This window comes from Arachis hypogaea, chromosome 4 (genome assembly GCF_003086295.3).
Source record: "Arachis hypogaea cultivar Tifrunner chromosome 4, arahy.Tifrunner.gnm2.J5K5, whole genome shotgun sequence".
Lineage (NCBI taxonomy): Eukaryota > Viridiplantae > Streptophyta > Magnoliopsida > Fabales > Fabaceae > Arachis > Arachis hypogaea.
Genome location: NC_092039.1, coordinates 73,759,316 through 73,783,637, shown reverse-complemented (window position 1 = coordinate 73,783,637; position 24,322 = coordinate 73,759,316). Strand labels below are relative to the sequence as shown.

Genomic DNA, 24,322 nt, shown 5'->3' with positions numbered 1-24,322 from the left:
ACTATTGGCTTTTTCTGCTTGCTTTTTCTTTTTCTTTTATATTTTTTTTCTTTTCGCCACTTTTTTTCACTGTTTTTTCTTGCTTCAAGAATCAATTTTATGATTTTTTAGATCATCAATAACATTTCTCTTTTTCATCATTCTTTCAAGAGCCAACAATTTTAACATTCATAAAGAACAAGATAAAAAATATGTACTGTTCAAGCATTCATTCAGAAAACAAAAAGTATTGTCACCACATCAATATAATTAAACTAATTTCAAGGATGAATTCGAACTCATGTACTTCTTGTTCTTTTGTATTAAAAACATTTTTCATTTAAGAAAGGTGAAGGATTCATGGAATTATTCATAGCCTTAAGACATAGACACTAGACACTAATGATCATGTAATAAAGACACAAACATAGACAAACATGAAGTTCAAAAATCGAAAAACAGAGAGATAAGAACAAGGAAGTTAAGGAATGAGTCCACCTTAGTGATGGTGGCGCCTTCTTCTTGAAGGACCAATGGTGTTCTTGAGCTCCTCTATGTCTCTTCCTTGCCTTTGTTACTCCTCCTTCAAAGCTCTTTGATCTTCTCTAATCTCATTGAGAATGATGGAGTACTCTTGGTGTTCCACCCTTAATTGGTTCATGTCATGACTCAATCCTTCTAGAGAAGTGTTGAGTTGTTCCCAATAGTTGTTTGGAGGAAAATGCATCCCTTGAGGCATCTCAGGGATTTCTTGATGATGAGCTTCCTCATGCATCTCTTGAGATCCATGAATGGACTCTCTTGTTTGCCCCATCTTCTTCTTAGTGAGGGGCTTGTCCTCTTCAATGAGGATGTCTCCTTCTACGACAACTCCAGCTAAGTAGCATAGATGGCAAATGAAATGAGGAAAAGCTAGCCTTGATAAGGTGGAAGGCTTTTCGGCTACTTTGTAGAGTTCTAGAGAGATGACTTCATGAACTTCTACTTCCTCTCCAATCATGATGCTATGGATCATGATGGCCTGATTCACAGTTACTTCGGATCGGTTGCTAGTGGGGATGATGGAGCGTTGGATGAACTCCAACCATCCTCTAGCCACAGGCTTAAGGTCCAGTCTTCTCAATTAAACCGGCTTGCCTTTTGAGTCTCTTTTCCATTGAGCTCCTTCCACACATATGTCCATGAGGACTTGGTCCAATCTTTGATCAAAGTTGACCCTTCTAGTGTAGGGGCATGCGTCTTCTTGCATCATAGGCAAGTTGAACGCCAACCTTACGTTCTCCGGATTGAAATCTAAGTACTTCCCCCGAACCATTGTAAGATAATTCTTTGGATTCGGGTTCATACTTTGATCATGGTTCCTAGTGATCCATGCATTGGCATAGAATTCTTGAACCATTAAGATTCTGACTTGTTGAATGGGGTTGGTAAGAACTTCCCAACCTCTTCTTTGGATCTCATGTTGGATCTCCGGATACTCATTTTTCTTGAGCATGAAAGGGACCTCAGGGATCACCTTCTTCTTGGCCACAACTTCATATAAGTGGTCTTGATGGACTTTTGAGATGAATCTCTCCATCTCCCATGACTCAGAGGTGAAAGCTTTTGTCTTCTCTTTTATCTTTCTAGAGGTTTCTCCAGCCTTAGGTGCCATAAATGGTTATGGAAAAACAAAAAGCTATGATTTTACCACACTAAACTTAGAATGTTGCTCACCCTCGAGCAAAAGAAGAAAAGAATAGAAGAAGAAGAAGAAGAGATGGAGGAGAGGGAGAGAGGTTTGGTTTCGGCCAAAGGGGAGAAGAGAGAGTGGTGTTGTGTAAAAATGAAGATGGATGGGGGTTTATATAGTGGGTGGAGAGGGGTTTATGGTTCGGTCATGTAGGGTGGGTTTGGGTGGGAAAGAGATTTTGAATTTGAAGGTAGGTGGGGTTTATGGGGAAGAGTAGATGGATGTGAGTGGTAAAGAGGTGATGGAGAAGAGTGATGTTTGGGGAAGAGTGTTATGAGAAGGTGTGAGAGAGAGGGAGAAGGTAGGTGGTGATCCTGTGGGGTCCACAGATCCTAAGGTGTCAAGGATTAATCATCACTGCACCATTTAGGCGTGTAAAATGCCCTCTATATGCAATCCTGGCGTTTAACGCCAGATTGATGCTTGTTTCTGGCGTTAAATGCCAGCTCTATGCTTGTTTCTGGCGTTAAACGCCAGCTCTATGCTTGTTTCTGGCGTTAAACGCCAGCTTGATGCTTGTTTCTGGCGTTTAACGCCAGCTTTCCTCAGGGTGCAATCCTGGCATTTAAATGCCAGACTGCTGCTTGTTTCTGGCATTCCACACCTTAATCTATGGTGTGTAGAAACTCCACCGTTGAAAATACATAAGTGAAAATAGTGTTCATTGGCTTCGGCCCCAGAGAAGGAACCGGAATAACCAAGATCAATGGTCTAAGAGACACCTAATACAATAGTAAAAAGTTCTATTTATACTAAACTAGTTACTAGGATTTACAGAAATAAGTCTTAGTGCAGAAATCCACTTTTGGGGCCCACTTTGGTGTGTGCTTGGGCTGAGCTTGAGCTTTACACGTGCAGAGGCTTCTCTTGGGATTAAACGCCAAGTTGTAACGTGTTTTTGGCGTTTAACTCTGGTTTGTGACGTGTTTCTGGCGTTTTACTCCAGAATGCAGCATGGAACTGGCGTTGGACGCCAATTTGCGTCATCTATACTCAAATAAAGTATAAACTATTATATATTGCTGGAAAGCCCTGGATGTCTACTTTCCAACGGAATTGAGAGCGTGCCATTTGGGGTTCTGTAGCTCCAAAAAATTCATTTCGAGTGCAGGGAGGTCAGAATCCAACAGCATCAGCAGTCCGTTTTCAGCCTCCTATCAGATTTTTGCTCAGGTCCCTCAATTTTAGCCAGAAAATACCTGAAATCACAGAAAAACACACAAACTCATAGTAAAGTCTAGAAATATGAATTTTGCATAAAAACTAATAAAAAACATCCCTAAAAGTAGCTAGATCCTACTAAAAATTACCTAAAAATAATGCCAAAAAGCGTATAAATTATCCACTCATCAGTAGACATTAGTAAGGTTATGTGAAAACTTAGGTTAAATACCCTATGATTGTATTGAATGATAAATTTGGTTAATACCATGTGGTTTAATGTAAATATGTGAATTTGATTGATAAATAGTATAGTTGGATAATTGATATGAAATTAGTATTGCCAAATGTTGAGTGAACTTGTAGTTTGTTTGATTATGATAACTAAGTTTGATTGTGCGGTTTGTTTGACCATTAATGCTTCGTATGAAATTTGGGCCGCAGGTCGTAATAGGGTAAGTGATGGTAAATTTGTGGCAATGATTGTGTTGTGGAATGATGGTTAAATGTGTGATTGGATTTGATAAATATTACGATTGATTGCCTATGAATGGCTATGGAATGAGAATTGGGTCGAAGGCTGTGATTAGGTGAGTGCACCCTTGGTAAGTGTGGAGAAATTGAGTAGCCATATGAATTGCTATATGAATTGGTTTGTATGACTGTTGGATGGTGTATATGAATGGTTGTTTGATGTTATTAATGAGAAATGTATGGTTAATTGCCTTAGATTTGAATGATTGGGTTTTGGTGGCTAATATAGGATTGAAAATTGATGATTGAGTAATAAGGGTGCCTAGGATTGGTTTAGGTTGGTTTTGAAAGAGGCAAGATTGAAAATTTGTAAAGTTAACACTTGTGTAGAATTTTGGTAAAAATTGATTTTTTAACAAACTTCAACGAGCCATAACTTGACTCTTGAAGTTTAAAATTAAATGAACTTTACCTTGAATTAAAGATGACGATGAGAACTTTAAAACCATCTAAAAATGGAGAAAACAAAATTTTGTAGCAAAAGTTATTAGCATTTGAAAATTGGTGTCAAAAACTGAAATTTCATATTATACAGAAAACCAGAAAATTTGGTTGGTGTGCGCGCGCACAGAGGCTTGCATGTGCACTAGGACTGGAAGTGAGTCAAGCCAGCTCCTGAGCCAATTTGAGCTCGACTCGTTAATAGATCAATAAGCTAAACTCGTGAACTGATGACCCAAACTTGACTCTGAAATTGAGCTCATAACACTACAAGAAAAACACCCATTCAGGTACACTTGAAAAGTGTAGCCAAAAGTGAAAAAATGATGCCTTAGGCTACGGCTACATTTTCTGGGCTACGGCTACGCTTTTTAGGGTGATTCCTATTCGGCCGTTGCCTATTCTCAAAGGCTACGCTTTTCTGTACCAAGGGCTACGCTTTTGGCGTTTGAGAATAGGGTGCGCTTTTCAAGTGATGCTGTCCAGGACCAAAGGCTACGCTTTTCAACTTCCATTTTTACCAGAATAGGCTACGCTTTTCAGCACTACTGCATCACCTGTAAAGCGTAGTCACATTGTATGCCATAGTTACTCTATATAAGTGTAGCCTTAGGTTTCTCATTATTTTTTGTTAATTTTCTATATAACCATAGCTACTCTAGATAAGTGTAGCCTTAGGTTCCTCATTGTTCTCTCTCTCTCTCTCTCTCTCTCTCTCTCTCTCTCTCTCTCTCTCTCTCTCTCTCTCTCTCTCTCTCTCTCTCTCTCTTAGTATATATATATTCTAATATTTTTTTTATACATAATATTTAGTAATATGATTACATATATAATTCTGTATTTTTAATTAAATGAGTTAAATATTATAAAATAAAAATAAAAATATAATTATACTAAATAATTTCTTTAAATAATAAAAATTATCTATAAATAAAATATATTTATAATGATCTAAAAGTACTAATATTCATACATCTCACACTAAATTAAACATAGCCATATCAAAATAGGCATAAGACCACTTAGAATTTACTACTAATACTCTACGAAAAACTAAAATATTATATTCTATATAAGTATCTTCTAATAAAAGTAATTAGTCTACCATACATGTATCCATTCTCAAGATTACTCCATCTTAACCCCTAAACCACAATGATAAACAGTTTAATCTTCATTATCATCCTCAATATTATCCGACATAATTATATAGAAAAGTAATTAGAAAAATATTTATAATGACATTTGCAATTATAAAAATTAAAAAATCAAACTAAAAATAATTAGAAACCAAACTGAAAATAGTTGTATAAATTATCAAAACTATGTCAACTTAAAAAATAAAGTTAGCACTATTGGAGAAGCTAGTGAACCTGAAGATACAAAAATAGTACAATCCAGGCACCACTAGAAGAAGAGGCTCCCAACAAAAATAGAAAAGAAAATAAACTACAGCATAAGAAGAACAATACAGTTTCAGTCCCAAATCAAATAAAAGAGTCAAACGGAAACTACAAATGATGCAGAAAACAACAAAAGAGAATAAGGAAAAATCCAAAACAAATGCAGACAAAGATAAACGGGCAATAGACAAAGATAAACAGATGCACAAATCCAGACACAAATTCAAAAGTGCAAAAAAAAAAAACAGAAATTCTAGCAAACAAAAGTGCACAAAACTAGAATTACAACGACCAGAATTACACAAATAATTTTCAGCCATAACAATACAACTTCAAGTGTTAAAGTGTCAATAAAGCCAACAACATTTAATTTTCAGCCATAGCAATTAACTTAACCATATGCAAATATAAGAGGTATAACATATTATACATATACTAAAAGGGGCAAAAGAAATCCTAATATATTATTATTTATTTTAAATAGGAATCCTAAAGTGTACTTTGGTTTTGGTTTTGCAACTGCGTTCTAAGAATTTAATTTTATATGATCTTTTAAAAACCGGCTACTGATTTAGTACACTTCAGAAAAACAGCAAGCAGTAACCAATTTAGAAAAATCATATAAAATCCATCTTTGGTTAGATTCTCCTAATGTTTGGTGTGGTTGAACCAGACTTACCCATCTTTCACCCAGTTCAAGTTCTAGAGCATTTTCACTTCTCTAGAAAAAGTTATGCCTCTCGAAATATGGTTTTGTTTTACGGAAAGGTGCTATCACAGCAGTGAATAGCCCTGCTTCCAGAAGACACAACTTTCTCTATAAAATTCAAATTGTCCTAAAATTTGGATGTAAAATACTAGACATCCTAATATTTCATTCCTCTTTGGTTTTACCTCCAAAGAGGTTCAGAGTATTGAGATATGTGGATTTGAAATTGCTGTTCCAGAATTCGTACAGCATTGTTTCTGCAGAAAATGACCATGTTCTAAAAATCATATCTCCCAAACCACACATCGGAAAATTCTGAAATTTTAGGAGAATAATATAAACATCTTAAGATTTCGTAGAAAAATAATTTCACTCATTTTGAGTGGTTATATTGCTCCCAGTTTTGTTCACAAATTGCTGTCCAAAATTACATAATTCTGCAACATGTAACCTCAGGTTTTGAGAGGTCAAAAATTGATTACTAGCTTTTCACTCACTCTAACCTTGCATTCTAACTTTCTTTTACCTATTGTAACTTGTTGGAAAGATTAAATCAGCCCCAAGTGCTCAGGATTAATAAATCACCATTTTTGTCACTTTTCTTACTAATTAATAGATAGATAAAATGCATAAACACCTAAATAGATAGATAAAATGCATAAACACCTAAATAGGTCCAGAATAGCTAGCTTTAATAACATGATTTTGTAAAATATTAATCGCTTGGCATCATAATTTCCTCACTTCGATTTGGGCTCACCTCGATTGGCTGTTTTCTTTGATGCAATCAGTTCTTAGAAGTCCACTCTGGCCATTGAGGGGTGGCTGGCACGCCTAATAGAATTCAGCAAAGCAATAGACTTAGTTACTTACCATAGGAGAAACCAATATTTTGATAGGAACATAAATAAACAAATAAAGATTAATTCACCTTAACGAATTTGGCTTTCAGATTTCTAGTCCAATCACCAAGTATCTTAACATGAACTCTTAGGTAATTATCATCCGGGGCGGAGGTTATGGAAAATGGATGCCTGTGATCACAGTATGTTTTGCTCAATGGAAACAACTAAAAACTAATTAAATTTGTATCACAACCTCAATTTTAAAATCATATACAAATCATAGCAAGCAAAATATATCATATCACTATGGAATATATGTTTTTAATTTGTGTCTTCATCAGTTGAAATGACACTAATTATATTAAATATGTAAAAAGAGAGTTAAAAAGAACACAAAGCATTACATTATAAATTAAATAAGGCGAGCTTGAGTTTGGATAAGCTTGGCTCATTAGCTCATGAGCTGGCTCGATATATATATATATATATATATATATATATATATATATATATATATATATATATATATATATATATATATATATATATATATATATATATATATTAATGATCTTAATTATTTAAAATTTTATATTTATCTTTTATATATAATTTTGGTATAAGACATAAATAAAAAATTTATAATTTATTGATAGATAAACAATATATAAATTTGATCTTTTTAAATATTTTTAAAATATATAAGTTAAAATTTATTGATATAGAATCATAGATTATGTTCTTATTATTTGAGCCAGTTTGTGAGCTTTCGGTGAGCTGAGCTTGAGCTTAAGAAATAGGCTCGATTGTTAATGGGTCGAGTCGTGAGCCAAGTTCAATTTTTGTGAGACGAGCTTGAGTTTGGTCTAACTCGACTCAACTCGACTCACTTCCAGCCACTACTCAGAGCGAGTGATCCAGCTCATGCGTATGCACATGGGTGTGCGTATGCACCCCAAGAGAAATTTGCACGCTGTGTGTACGCATAGGGGTGTGCGTACGCACAGACACACCCATCCTATTTTCTCAAAAACTCTATTTTTGATTGTTTTGCCTCTCCGGCGATGTTGTAACCTCCTTTAATCTCCGTTTGGAGTTGAATAAATGTTAATTAAGCCTTGGATACACTAAACTCTAGGGAGTAATATGACAAATTAAATTGATTAATTCCCAAATAAACATTTGGTTAACCGAATGAAATTGTTGTGGGGATGGTGGTTCGTCCCATCCGCGGTGAGGACGGTGGCGTTGTCCTGCTCACGAGATAATAGAATTGATAAATTGACAAATAATTGGAGTTGATGAATCTAATAACTTATGAAATTGATTAAAGTAAATAATTATGACTGATTGTGGTATGAATGACCGATTTGGCAAGGTCGGAGGTTTGTCCCACTTGAATAAAAAGGTCGTGGGTGCCATTCCGCTTGCGTATTGATGTGATACTTATTCTGAGCATGGTCAATAGTTTTGTCCCACTTGTTTATGGTTGTGGTGTGATGTGAGGATGGTCCTTTAATCCCACTCACAAATTGGGGAGGTTGAGAATTTTCTCCGGTTATACATATGTATGTGAATGGGATTATGATAAGTTATGCTTTACGAGGTTGGTTAAGATTATGACTAAAATTGAATTGAATTGATTAGAGACTTAGAATTTATTCGAGGATTAAATTAAAAGTGAGGATTCATATGAGGATTAGGATGAAGACTATAATTAATGATGATGTGATAATGATAATGGATTTGGTTGATAATAATTACTCACAGTGAGGACAGCAGCTTTGTCTCGCTCACAATAGGCAAGTTGAGGTTGAGGATTCCCCCTCTTGTGTTGCGATGGACAAGATAGGTTGAGGATTCTCTCTCTTATTGCATCGGGAGATTGGACAGAAGATTGAGGATTCCCTCCGGTTCAATTCCTAATCGTGGTGAAGACGGTGGTTTTATCTCGCTCACGGTTTGAGGATAATTATCCTTGTGATAAATGTGAACATAATGAGATTTGATTGAAAAATGATTATATATGATTGTGATTATGATTGATGTTGTGGGGATGGTGGTTCGTCCCACCCACGGTGAGGATGGTGGTTTGATCACACTCATGGATAGACAAGTTAAGGTTGAGGATTTTCTCTCTTGTTGCGGTGGACAAGCAGGGTTAAGGATTTCATCTCTTGTTAGATCGGAAAATTGGATAAAAGGTTGAAATTTCCTTTGATTCAATTTCTGACTGTGGTATGAATGAGTTAGGTTGAGGATTTTCTATCATTGCATCACAGTCTCTCTTTGATTGTGAAGTGTGGCAGACACTATAACCTGAAAGTGTGGCGAACACTACATCACGGATAGCATTGCCACTAGTGAGATGGTAGAAGGTTGAGGATTTCCTTCTAAAAAGTTGAGAATTTCCTTCTTGTTGTTCCTCCTGGAGATGTATGACAGAGAGATTATGTTCGGGTTAGCTACCGGATGTGTTGGGTCGGTAGTTTAACCAACACGTGAGCTCATGGCTAGTAGGATAGGCATGCATCATGTGCATTTGTTTGCTATTGTTTGAGTGTGCATATTTGTTTGGTTTGCCTAACTGCATATTTTTGTTTAATTGCTAAAATGTAACACTTGCTATAATTTCTCTCTAATTGCATTTGCTTTGTAATGTTTATTATTTGTGTATGATTTTCACCATTTAGATTTGAGACTTGGGAATGAATGAGATCAATGGTAGTTCAACGTATGTTTAATTTAGTAAAATTAACGTTGTATTGATTAATTATTTGTGATTGAAATTATTGAATTGAATACTAGACTGTATAATTGGATATTGGAAGTAATGCTGAGATCATATTGGAAATGATTGAGATTAGAGAAAGATATGGAACCGAGACTTAGTAACTTAACCCTGTTTGGATTAGAAAGAATCCTAGGCTTGAATTTTGTGAGTCTAGAGACTAAGATTGCTTAATGGGTTCATGTATCTTTATATAGTCTCTATTTGAAATTATTACCCTACTGGAAACCTTCGGGTTCTCACCCGTCATGGATTTTCTATTTTTCAGATACAAGGCATGATGCACCTTGCTAAGTGTGTAGGGTTCTATGGATGAAAATGAAGAAGATTTATCTTTTGACTTTATTTTGGCTTATGTAGCATTTTCTCTATTTTTGAACATGTTATTATATATTTTTTCTTAAAGGTTTTATTTTGGAGGAATAGGATTGCATTTTCTACACTTTTTGGTTGTAATATTCTAGCCGGCTTTTTCTTTGCAGGTCGAGATTAGTACTTATTATATATTTTATTGTGAACTTTTTATATGTATATCTTTGTTGTTCTATATGCTGTAAGAACCGGATTTTAATTAACAAATTAATTAAAATAAAATAATAATTAAATTATTCAAAATATGTTTGAAATTTAGAAATGTTAATTTGAAATTTTAAATATGATATTTGGACTCACTAGATATTTTTTAGTGAGAAAATGTAATTTTTTTACAGAAAATTGCGTAAAAATGCATACCGGTAATTTTGCTGGCAGTACCGGCTTAAGTTTGTCCGGTACTGTATAATAGAAAAATTTAGAAAAATATTTAGAATTAAAAATCGGCACTAATCTTAAAGGTTTTGTTCCAAAATAGACTAAACAAACCTAAAACGCTAACATGTTGGATCGAACCCAAGTTGGGCTCAAACCCAACATATATAAAAGCCTTTTAATGAACATTATGCTCATTTCTAACCCTAAAACAAAGAAAGGGGCGCTGGTATAGAGAGAAGAGAGAAACGTAACAAACACTATTTATCTAGCTACGGAGCTCCTTCTTCTTTTGCTCATATCTTGAACTACGAAACTGCGATTGACGACGAGACGTTTGTGGTTACACGAAACTCTCGACAAGCTCTTTAATTCTAGCTAAACAAAGTTGGTAAGATTTCGAAATTTATACACTATTTTTCATCCCTAATAAATCCACAATTTTACGTTTGGTTTTTGAATGAATTTTGTGATTTTAGTGATTTAGAGTAGTAAGTAATTATCAAGTTTCATCCCCATTTGGCTATGAATAAGGTAAGAATGCCTTAACTCTTACGAATTTGTAGTTTTAGTGAATCCTAATTATTAATTATGATGAACTAATTGTGTATAGCTTGAATGTGGTAATTATTGGAGTTGATTTGGGACTTTTAGATTAAGTTAGGTGGCTTGTTGGTGTTTGGAAACTTAGTCGGAGGTTATTTGGTGGATTTGAGCATATTGGGAATCAATCAAGGTATGGTTTCGATTTTTTTATGTAATAGGTAATGTTTCGTAACATTTAAACTAATGACTTTTAAAATATAATTGAATTACGTGATTATATGATTAATTGCATATAAATTGTATGGTTTCTAATTTTCATGGTGGACTTAATATTTATATTTTGTTTTACAAACATTATATAGATTAGAGTTTACGGTATATTAATTAAATATATAACTATATAATATTAATTTTAACTATTAAAATATATAATTAATAATTATATCTACTAAAAAGTAGGTGTTATTACTGTTTATAGTGGTTAGCTTAACAATATAAACTTTAAAGCTCATCAGTTAAAAATAATAATTTGTATAATTATTTTATTATTTCAAATATTTGTGATTTTTTCATCTCATACGATCTTTGACTAAAATATATTTCTTACAAGTTAAAACTTTAATTTTTAGTTATTTCGAATTCATGGTGAGCGTTTACAATAGTTAGCTTAACGTTAAAAATTTAAGGGTTCACCATTTAAAAATATGAGTTTGTATCATTTTTTATATAATTTATAACATAACTATAAATAATTAGTTTTTTATTTATTAGGATATATGATTTGATATACTAAGAAACATCACTGTAAAATATTTATTATTATATAATTGTACAATTGCCATTTTAATTCTTCAATTTAAAAAATTATAAATAATTTTTATTAATTTATAATATTTTTATTATATTAATAATTTTGTACATAAATTATTTTTGTTGTCAATATGATTTAATTACTTTTTTAATTAAATTACTAAATTCAATTTTCATAGTATTCACTTAATATTTTTTGGATAAATTATTTGTTTCATAAATATTATTTAACTAATTTTTAACTAAATAACCGATTCTAATTTTTATATTGCACTTAATATTTATATTTTTTTCACAGACATTATATAGACTATTGTTTACATTATATTATTTAGTACTTATTTGGGCGCTATTATTTTGATAAAAAGGATCTTTTTTTAATGAAAAATATCTTTTTTTATTTTTTAGTGTGTTTGGCAAATTTTGAGTAGTAAAAGTAAAAGCATTAGAAAAATTAAAAAAACATCTTTTTTGAGAAGTTATAATTTATATCTTTTTTTAAAAGATTTTTTTTCTTAAAAAGATATTTTTTATGTAATAAATAAACAAAAAAATACTTTTATATTATTATATCCAAACGTAATTGATAAATAAAAATATCTTTTTATATGAGATATCCAAACATAAAATTACTTTTACTTTTTCATAAGATCTTTTAAAAAAAATAACTCAAAAAAAATCTTTTTTTAAAAACTCACCCAAACAAACCTTTAATATATAAGTATATAATGTTAATCTTTTACTATTAAAATATATAATTGATAATTAAATATACTAAACAATAAGTTTTATTATTATTTATGGTGATTAATTTATTGATATAAAAAGTTGAGAAACATATTACCCAAATCAGCCAAAATAAAAATTTTTTCAGCATTCAACCAAAGATCACTTTAATGTAATTCGAATCAATATAATTCGAATTACTATTGCAAGTAATTCGATTCAACTAGCTTCGAATTAAGAGCATAGAAATTTGTATGTAATTCGAATTAAGTTCTCTCGAATTACAATAGCATAATTCGAATCAAATCGATTCGAATTAGTAGGGGAAAACGAGTTAAACATAATTCGATATATGTCGATTCGAATTAGTAAGAAAAATAAATCAAAGTCTTTTTGAACAACATGAATAGCCCAACGCTGTGTCCCGGTCCCAAAATAAGTTTTATTATTCAAACTAATGGAAGGTATATCAGTACATGGGACAGGGACACAGCGTTGGGCTATCCATGTTAGCTTTAAGGTTTGATTTATTTTTCTTACTAATTCGAATCGACATATATCAAATTATGTTTAACTTGTTTCCCTAATTCGAATCGATTTGATTCGAATTATGCTATTGTAATTCGAGAGAACTTGATTCGAATTACATACAAATTTTTATGCTCTTAATTCGAAGCTAGTTGATTCGAATTACTTGCAATTATAGTTCGAATTATATTGATTCGAATTACATTAAAGTGATCTTTAATTGAATGCTGAAAAAAATATCATTTTGACTGATTTAGATAATATGTTTCTCGACTTGGCTTATTCGAGTTTTTTACCCTTATTTTATTTTTTCATATATTTGTGGTCATATTGCTTGATTTTCTTAATATTGTGGTGTATTTGGGTTTTGTTGTATATTCCACTTATTTTATTAAAGTTATTTATAGAATAAATTTAAATCATTAAATCTTTTATCAATTTCATTTAATGCTTTAAATTTTATAGTAGGTCCCTATCCATTCAACTCCTCTTGCATAACAACATTTCCAGTTCTTCATATTTTCCAGAACCACCTTCTTATTCTTGGGTATATGCTTAGCTGCTACAATCCATTGAAGACTACATACATGCACAGCAGTTAAATTAAAGATCAAACAACTGCACTGACGTTGAATGAATTGAATTAAATATATATATAATACAAACGCTAACAAAAAGAAATTTCCCTTTCTCATGTAATAAAGCATCAAAATCATCCAAAAGGGAAAACCGAAGAAACTTTCGGATTGAAATAATTTCTGCATCCCACCATTACCTCAACCACACCAAGATGAAAAAAAAAAAAAAAGCAAATGACAAAGTTTGGATATTTCAGCGTCAATTTGCTGTGCAGATCAAAACCAAAACCAAAACAAAGCCAAATTTTCTCTGATAGTAGTTTCAACAAATAAATACATGCGTAATTTTTGTTGTTCACATAAAAAAGTATATAATCAGATGCAGGCAATGAGGAAATCCTTGTTCTTAGGGAGCTTCTTCTTATAGAACTAAAAAATTTTCAATTTTAAGAGGGAAAAATTGTCGAAATTAGAGAAGACTGACAAGGGATTAGGGTTGAAGAGTGGGTACCTCGAAATTGGACTCGCCAACGATGTGCTTGATAGAGTGGTGATCTAAGAGATTGGCTTTCTTTGCAGATTTAATTTAGAGGCCATTTTTCTTTTAATCTAAGTTGTTGGATTCCTTTTTATTATTGTGTGTTTCTGAATCGGAGACTTGGCTTGACCGAGAGACTGATCGCAAAGCATACAATTGACTGAACAGAAAAAAAGCACGAGGAGAGCGAGAAGTGAAGGTCCGGAACTTGCAGCGCAGAAGAGAAGATGAGCAAGTGGGCGAAATTGAGTCCATTAGATATAGTGATATTTTGATTTTGATTTTTTTTTTTTCAAAATCTGATGCTTGAAATAGTTTTAGTTCTTAATCTGACATGTATTAATTGTTTAATTGTCAACGAAGGTTTGAAAAAGAACAAGAAGAATGTTCTGGAAAATATGAAGAACTGAAAATGGTGGTGTGTTAGAGCCTTAGACGAGTTAGAGGAGGTGGAGGAAGTAGATACGGACCTACATGTCCTTTAATTTTTTAACTTCCTTCCATGTGTACGCCTGTGAACATTCCAGCGTCCACATCAATTGATAGTAAATTGATGTTTTAAGAGGTTTGAGATGCCTTTTTATTTTTAGTTCATCAATAACGTATTTGTCTTCCTATTAAAAAGATTAGAAATTTATTTGTTCTTTTATAAAAAAAAACGAAAAAAAAAAGAAAGAAGAAAGCAAAAAAAAAATGAAAATTATTTACAATTAATAGACTAAAGAAGTTAATTGATACAAAAATTTGACCTCACTGAACAACAATTCGACCTACAAGGACTGTAATATCATCAACCTTTCCACCAACGCGTTCTTGTCCTGCATGCTTTGCTGCTTCTGCGAACGGACAAAAAGTCTTCCCATCCATGGAAAATGAGAAAGCAAGTTGGCCAATGAAACTTGCCAAATCATGCACATCCCCTTTCCCATCTACGTTCCTAAGCATCAAAGTCTTTTCAATCTCACTAACAAACACATTATCCCAAAGCCCATCACTCCCAAGAATCACTATGTCCCCATCCTGAACCTTAAGCCTATATTCTTGAGCCGATTTTGGAGTATCACTCCTCTTATCATTCCCCAATTGATAGGGCCTATTGAAACGATGTTGTTGAATCATCGACCGATACAATAGTTTATTGTTTCTGAATATCATAAACCCACTATCACCCACATTGATTCCATGAAAAACTTGATCATTATCTACGGTGACGATCGACGCGGTTGAGGAACCGTTTGCCTTGGTTTGCAAGTAAGCCTCGTCCAGAACTCTTTTTAGGTTAACATAGCCTTCCGGTTCTTGTTTCACGGAATTTTGCACGTTTAACATGAGCTCCCGGGCGTACTCGCCGGCGTCTATACCGTGTTTGGCCCAACCGCCAACGCCGTCGGCGACGCCCATCGTTGATTCTTCCTCACATATAAAGTGCGCATCCTCTCCTAACGGCTTCTCTGGGTTTGATTTTGGGATGTAGAATCCACTCGCCACCATGTTCACGTTATTATTCTTACTCTCTACTTTTCCAGAATCAATGCAGCGATTCTTCATAATCATCTTAGCTTTTTTTCTTCTAGCCCAAACAGCAATGATCTTCTTCTTCAGAATCCGTGATATATCATAAATTAATTGATCGACCTCTCCCAATGGGTTCTTGGGGTCTATATTTGGGAAGTAGATTCCTTTTGCAACCATGTTTCAACCTCCTCTAAACTTCCAAGAACTTCTACAGCGTGTCTTCAAGATTATTATTGTTGAATGCTTTTGCGAAAGGCTGAGAGTGCGTAGTGCGGTGATTATTTGGTAGTTCGATATTATTTGGATGTGGTTGATGGTTCTTTCTGTTAGGCTTAAATAAAGGACAATTTTTTCTTTGTAGTTTAACTTGTACGCGTTCTTCCATAGAAAGATAAGATATGATAAGTTGTTACTGTGATTTTCAAGCTTTATTTCGAAAATATTGATCTTGTAGTTGACAGTAAGATAACAGAAAATTTAAAATGTCTTTTCCTTAACAATAAACTCAATAACATCCACAACTAACAAGGGAAAGGATCCTACAGTCCATTTAAATCATTAAATGGTTTTATAACAATATGTTTTTTTAAGTTTTTTAATAATTATTAAATAATTTTTATTTAATTTTAATTATAAATTAATTTTTTATATATTATTTAATTATAAAATATATTTTTTATTTTATAAATTATTATTTTTAATAAAGTTCTACATCTCAACAAATTGTCTCCTTCTCTATTTTTCTTTTTCTTTCTTTTTCTCTCTTCTTTTTTCTGTTCTTCCTTTTTTTATTTTCATCATCAATAATATTAATATTTTATATAAATATTTTTATTAATTCTAATTTTATCTGATGTTTAAATAATTTTAGTTTGTTTTTTAATTTATTTTAATTTATTTATATGTTAATTAAAATTTACCTGATGTTAGTTTTAAGTATGGACCAAATTAAAGTTCTCATGTTCTGTAAATTGTTGGTTTCCTTATCCTTTGATTTTGCTTAGTTGACGAGTTTCATGGACTATGAGCAAGAAAGCAAGTGTGGCAAAAACAGATGACAAAATTAAACGGTGGATTTAATAGATTACGCCTTTATTGAAACTCATCTGCTACCACTCCTTTTTCTTGTCCTTTCAGCTTGTAAAATTCAAATTATTATTATTATTATTATTATTATTATTATTATTATTTATTTATTTATTTTGGCCCAACCAACAATAATGTTCCTTCGTATTTATATTAATAGTCTCACTTCAATACCAAATCATTGCTCTTGATTGTAACAGCAGCAACCAATTAGTTGGGTTAAAATACGATATTTTTGTGCGAAATTCAATCGATTGAATAACACTACTAATTAATTGAATAAAAAAAATTCACATTATATAACACAATTCAATCGATTGTGTTATATCTCTCATCAATTAAATTTAAAAAAAATCATATTATTATTTGATATTTAATCAATTATATTGTACATCCAATCGATTAAATTACCAAGAAATACGATTTTTTTAGCGTTTAGAGATGTAACTTGAATCAAAAATAAAAAACTCGTTAATTCGCATTGCCAAAATATTTATGAAAGTCAGAATTAATAGAAAATCTATTTCATTATTTTTGTTTTTAATTGTTAATAAATATAATAGATGAATAACAAAATAATAATTTATAAAATAGAGGTAGAATTTATGATTAAATAATATATAAAATATTATGTTATAACTAAAATTAAATAAAGACTATTTATCAATTATTAAAAAATTTAAAAATATATATTTTATTATTGGACTATGGAGGCCACTCAGATAAAGACGTCTAAAACATCTTTTTTTAAAGATGTTTTCATGTTGTGCTTTAATTGGTTTCTGTATAATTTATTCGGTGTTTCTCATCACATATTATTAAATTCTTCAAAAAAAAATTCTTTCCAAAAATAATAAAAAACATTTAATTTGGACTAAAACAAAAAAAGATAATAGATTAACTATTTATTTTTTTTAAAAATTATTTACATAAAAAATATATCACATTCATCAAAAAAAATATATATATATATATATATATATATATATATATATATATATATATATATATATATATATATATATATAACAAGCTCTTAAAATTTTTATAAATAAAAAAATAATTAATTTTTATTCGTATAATATATAAAACAATTACTATATTATTATTATATTATAGATTAAAATTTACTAATTTAAATTTTATTTTTATTTTTAATATAAGGATTAGAAATAAATAATTTTTTTATAACAAGATGTAATGTAACAAAATATATATAATATTAATTAGTTTTTAAAAAATTCTGAAAAGATGGTTTTTTTTTAATAAAGTGTTATTAAAAAATTAACATTATAAAAACCAATTTCAACCAATATGATATAATAGGTTATTAAATATATTTAATACAAAACACATTGAATATAAATTTTTATTGAGTTTAAATTTTAAATAATTTTTAGTTGAATTTCGAATATTTTTATTTTAAAGAGTTAGAATATTTTAATATCATTTTTTCACATCTTTTTAATTGAGTCTTTGATTTTTTAAATTATAAAATTTATTTATAATTAAGAGCAGGGACGGACCCAGTAGCAAAGAAGAGGGGCACTTGCCCCCCACAGTGTTTTAATTTTTTTTTAAAATATAGTTATATATAATATGCCCTTACTTTAAATTTTAAATGACCCCACTATAAATAAATTAAACTCAATTAGTTAAAGTTCTGAATTCACTTTTTTAATTTCTCTATCATTTTGATTATTATTTAACCTAATCAAATTTAATTCTTGTGTCGTCACTCATTTATTTCCTTAAACCCTCTTTTTATTTTTATATTTTCAACTTTTTTTTCTATTTCTTATCTAGTGGTCATCTTGTCTTCATCAAAAAATAAATTTTAAATTTTTTATGTTTTTTATATAGTTCTCCATGACTCTATGTATCTTTCAATTTCATTGTTTCTCTTTTTGATATTTTCAATTGCAAATTTTAATTCAAACAGTTGTAGTTTAGATATTAATCTAATATTTTATTTTCTTCATGACTTTATATATTTTATTTTATTTTCGATTTACTCATTTTTATTATTTATTTTTTATCTTTTGTTCTATTATATGTACCTATGTTGCATATAAAATTTTAAAATAAATTGATTAATTTATTAATTTAGAATATATTTTTTATTTTTAGAAATAGTAATAGAAAAATATTTTAATTACCATACATAATTAAACAGATGTATAAAATCTTTTATGTAATATTATATCAAAATTAAATTAAAAATATATAACAAATTTAATTATTTTAAAAAAAGAAAGAAAAAATTGTGAATTATGTTTCTGTTATTTTATATAAACATACTTTTTGTATACAGATTTAATTATTTTAGTATTTATATATAATAATTCTAGTTTCAAATTATAAATATTAGTGTATCATTAGGCGCTAATGTACCAATTAATTCAGTCTTTTATTATTAAATGTGTATAAAAAATTAGTTAGGATAATAAAGTATTTATAATTTAATTAAAATATTTTAAGTTCAAGTTTTAGAAATAAAAAATATTTTTTTATAAATTATATATAATGAATAGTATTTTAAGAATGAAAGTGTTCACTAACTCTTTAATTTTTATATCTCTATATAATTAATAATATTTAACAAAATTTAGTTTAGTATATATATTTTTGCCCCCACTCTTAAAATTTTTTAGGTCCGTCACTGATTAAGAGTAATGTTTTAACACCACCAATTAGTCACATATATAAAAATACAAGAACAATTCTATTGTCATAATTATAATCTAACTTTATAAGTAATACAATACAATGAAACTATATATAAGTAATATAACTAAATTTTATCTACATCTATAGTCACATTTCATAAATAATATAATTAAATTATATTTATGTTTATAATTAAAATAGGAATATAAATACAAAAAATTATTAGGATGGTTAATTTTTTCGTTCATAATTTTTTTTATTATTTTTGTTGTGAAAAGTTTAATTATTTTAATAATTAATTATTTTTAAAAAAATAATTGAATAACACAAAAAAGTCTTATTAAGAGTAATTTATTTATTTATGATTAAAAAATAATTGAGTAATTATATACGGTAAAAAATTAATATTATTAAAAATAAAGTTTATTTAAAAATAAAATTAAAAATCATGGTTTTTTCTTTTTTTTTCCAAAATTTATCTACGAGTAATTCTATAAATATTTTATGATGAATAAAAATATTAAACTCGTACTAAAATTTATTCTAATAAAATTTATTTTTATTCTACTAAACGTTAAATAAACTATTGAGAAGAATTTTATTTTCTCCATTAGAGAAGAATGATAAACTTTCATACTTCTATTATGTTATGGAAATAATTTGGCCTATTATTTTTTAATAATAATAATAATAATAATAATAATAATAATAATAATAATAATAATAATAATAAACAAGTATATCACAGTAAAAAAAAAAGTACGTCATCAAATAATTTATCATCCGAATTATATATGAATCAAATTGATAATATTAGGGCTAACACTACAAAAATTGATAATAAGGTTAGGGACTTATAAAACCTTTCTTAGGATCATAAAAAAAATGTTTATATTTGTGTGATATATAAAACAATTATCATATTATTATTATTATTATTACATTATATATATATATATATATATATATATATATATATATATATATATATATATATATATATATATATATATATATATATATATGAGCAAAAAAAAAGTCCAACCGTTTTAAAGTAAAAAATTTTTTAATATTTAATTAAATGTTCTTGTATTTAGTACTTTTTTTGGCACTTCCTCTTAGTTAAAAATATAATCATTATAATTTTTTAGTTATTATTGCTAGGGTGTTTAATGATAGGATATGGCTGAAATTTTGATCCAATCCGCACTAAACTCATTAGATCAAATTCGATATTCGCACTTTTTATGTTTGGATCAGATATCAAATATATCCATAAAATAAAAAATGTTAAAAATTTTTATTTTTATAAAAAAAGTCAATAATTTTTTTGTTTACTTTTATCTTATTAGAGTGTGGATCCGATCATCTTATAGATCAGATCATATCCTCAAATTACAGATTAGATACGGATAAATACTGTGGATTTATAGGGATATGATCTAATCTATGAACACCCCTAACTACTACTATAGGTTCATTGTTGCAAAAGAATGCTTCTTTTATTATAAACCATTATTAGATCTTAACTACTATTAAAACAACTTAATTCTCAACAAAGAGATAATACTTATTGGTTTCTGAAATTATGTTCGTATTTCAATCCATAATTATAAAAACCGAACTGAATCGGCTGGTTCGACCGGAAAACTAGTGAACCAGACTAGAATTGGACCCTAGTCCGATTCGGTTTACTCCTTGAACAGTTTAAGGAATAAAATCGGTGTGAACCGATAAGAACCGGTGCAAACCAGTCTAACCGAACTGGTCTGCTTGAAAATTTTTTAAAATGTCTCCACAAGGTCTCGAACCAAGAACCTTGGAGAAAAAGCAACCTCTACTTGCCACTTAGCAATTATTAATATAAATATAAATTTTACTAAAAATTTATTAATTTACTTGATCTATTTTATTGCTAGAATTGTGATTAAGGTTATTTGTTTTGATGTTAATGTTAAAATCTACTGATATTATAGTTAGATGATAGGCTTTGTGAATTAATTATTTTTTTATTGTGTCAAAATAAGATACTATTGTAGTATTAAAATTTTATGATTTTTTTTATATTAGTTATTTTTAGAAGTTGAGACTTGATTCTTCATAAAATGTTAGTGAAGATATGTATTTCAAATTTTAATTTTAAGTTTTTAACTATTTTATATTTTATATTTACGTGAGACCGATTTTATCGGTTCAACCAGTGATTTATCTGTTGAACCAATAAACCAGTGAACCAGTAGCTTGACCGGTTCGATCACTAGTTCGGTTCTAACAACTATGTTTCAATCTAATTTCAAAAATTTCGATTTACTCAATTTAGTCCCCCAACTTAATAGTTATGACTCACATTGGTTCCTAATCTTATTTTTGTCACTGTCTCACAAAATCGTTAACGACATGTTGAGATGGACTAACGACTGCTACATTATACATTCTAGCGACTATTTGATGTGATAGTTAAAATTTTTTTACCTTATTTTTTTTAACTAAATACTTAAAACCCTAATATGAGTCACGGATACCTAAGTTAAAAAATCAAACTAAGTAAATTGAAACTTTAAAAATCAGATTAAAGCTCGAATATAACTTCAAAACAGAACTTTAACTTATGTAGTGATTAATTTAGATAAGAGTCAAATAAATCAAAATTCAACATAATTTTTATCAATGTTTTCAAATTCGAAATTTCTATACCAAAATTAACTAGAATTTTTCTTTAAATTAAAAATTTAATGAAATAGTGATTTTAATTATCTTAACCAATATCTTAATTAATTACTTTTATGTCTTAAAAAAATTGTATATGAGATGAAAATAATTAATTTGTCTACTTTAATAAATTGTTATTTTACTAAAATAAAAGAAACTATTTTTTTAGAATTTTTTAAGAACTAATTAATATTATATATATTTTGTTACACTACATTTAATTATAAAAATTTTATTTATTTCTAATGCTTATATTAAAAATAAAAAAATTTAAATTAGTGAATCTTAATCTATAATATAATAATAATATAGTAATTATTTTATATATTGTACGAATATAAATTAATTATTTTTTTATTTATAAAAATTTTAAGAGACTTGAACTTGTTATATATATATATATTGATGAATGTGATATATTTTTTATATAAATAATCTTTTAAAAAAAATCTAATAATTAATCTATTATTTTTTTATTTTAGTCCAAATTAAATGTTTTTTATTGTTTTTGAAAAGAAAATCTTTTGAGAAATTTAATAATATGTGATGAGGAACACCGAATAAATTATATAGAAACCAATTAAAATACAACATACAAATATCTTTAAAAAGAGACGTTTTAAACATCTTTATCTGAGTGGCCTACTTAGAGTATTTAATAGTTCAAATGTTTGGAAACCATCAAATCTTATGTCCACAATAAATTAAATTAATTTTTACATAACAAAAATTTAAATAATCATGTTTTTGCAAACTAAATTAACCAAAAGTATTATAAGTAATAAGTAAATTATCGCTGGAAGCTATCAATTTTATTTTAAGCAATTAATTACATCAAAAGTATTAAATAGGGGTCGGTATCTATCATCTATTATATATAATTAAAATTATTTTTTTAATTTTTTAATTAATAATATAATTGACATGACATATTTTTAAATATTTTTTATTTATTTTATTTAATTCATTTAAATATGCTAATTAATTATTATTTATTAAATTTAATTAAAAAATATTAAATTATTTAATATTTTATTTTATCATATTAATTATAATTAATCAATTACATTAATTATTCAATTTGATTAGAATAAATGAATTAATTTTATATTTGTTGAGTTTAGGAAATAATAATATTTTTAGATGATGACAAAAAACAACTTGCTTATGATTTTGCTATTTGGACCAAAAAGAAAATTGAGGCTCACATAGATTAATAACGTAAACAAGTTTCAACAATAAATTAAAACCTAAAATTTACTTTACACTGGATTTGATGGTCCTAAAATGTTTGGACTATTAAATGGTCCTATAACAAAATATATTTTTTAAGTTTTTTAATAATTGTTAAATAGTTCTTATTTAATTTTAATTACAAATTAATCCTATATATTTTATTTAATTATAAAAACTATTTTTTATTTTATAAATTATTATTTTATCAGTCATCTATTATGTTTATTAACAATAAAAAATAAAAATAATAACAAATTAGATCTTCCATTGATCATAATAACTTTTGGCAATCTCAATCGATGAAAAATTTATCTTTGATCCGTTACATCCGTCGAAGGTTGTAAAATCGTGTTTCTTAGAAAATCAATCGATTGGATTAACAAAACAATCGATTGAATTTCAGGTTTCCCAAAAGTCAATCGATTAAACTTCAGGTTATCACAAAACAATCGATTGAAAATTGTAAGGCAGTATGATTTTCGCAAAAATCAATCGATTGGTCATATTACCCAATCGATTGAACGATGGCTAGAATGTAGATTTTTTATAATTCAATCAATTGTTTATATTACCCAATCGATTGAAGACTTCAAAGCAACTTGAGGTTTCACAATTCAATCGATTGGTTGTGTTGCCCAATCGATTGAAGTTTGTACGTGAGTAAACATGTATTCAAATTCAATCGATTGGTATAAGCATTCAATCGATTGGAATGTGATGTAAATAAGTTTTTTTTCTACATTTAATCGATTGATAAGATAATCCAATCGATTGAATTTCGAATTGCGCTATATATTAAACCTGGTAACCATGCGTATTCAGCCTCCCTCCACTTTTTAAAACATAACAACACCATTTCTGCATTTTCCTCTCTTCTCTCTCTAAATCCAGAAAACTTCTTTCTTCTTCTTCTCCAATCTCACCAACATCCACTCCAAACTATATACATATTATTAATCCTCATCCAAATCCCTACAAAACTCATCGAACCAATATCCCCAAAATGGCCAGAACTAATAACACCAAAAGAGCAAGAGT

The 24,322-nt window shown here is 28.8% G+C and overlaps 1 protein-coding gene across 1 annotated transcript; it reads right to left on the bottom strand.

The window, feature by feature from the left end:
- Positions 1-14,818: 14,818 nt before the first annotated feature.
- Positions 14,819-15,760, bottom strand: LOC112794928 (probable protein phosphatase 2C 55). Its single transcript, XM_025836894.1, has one exon. The coding sequence runs from the start codon at positions 15,758-15,760 to the stop codon at positions 14,819-14,821; it is 942 nt and encodes a 313-aa protein (XP_025692679.1).
- Between the last annotated feature and the right edge of the window lie 8,562 nt (positions 15,761-24,322).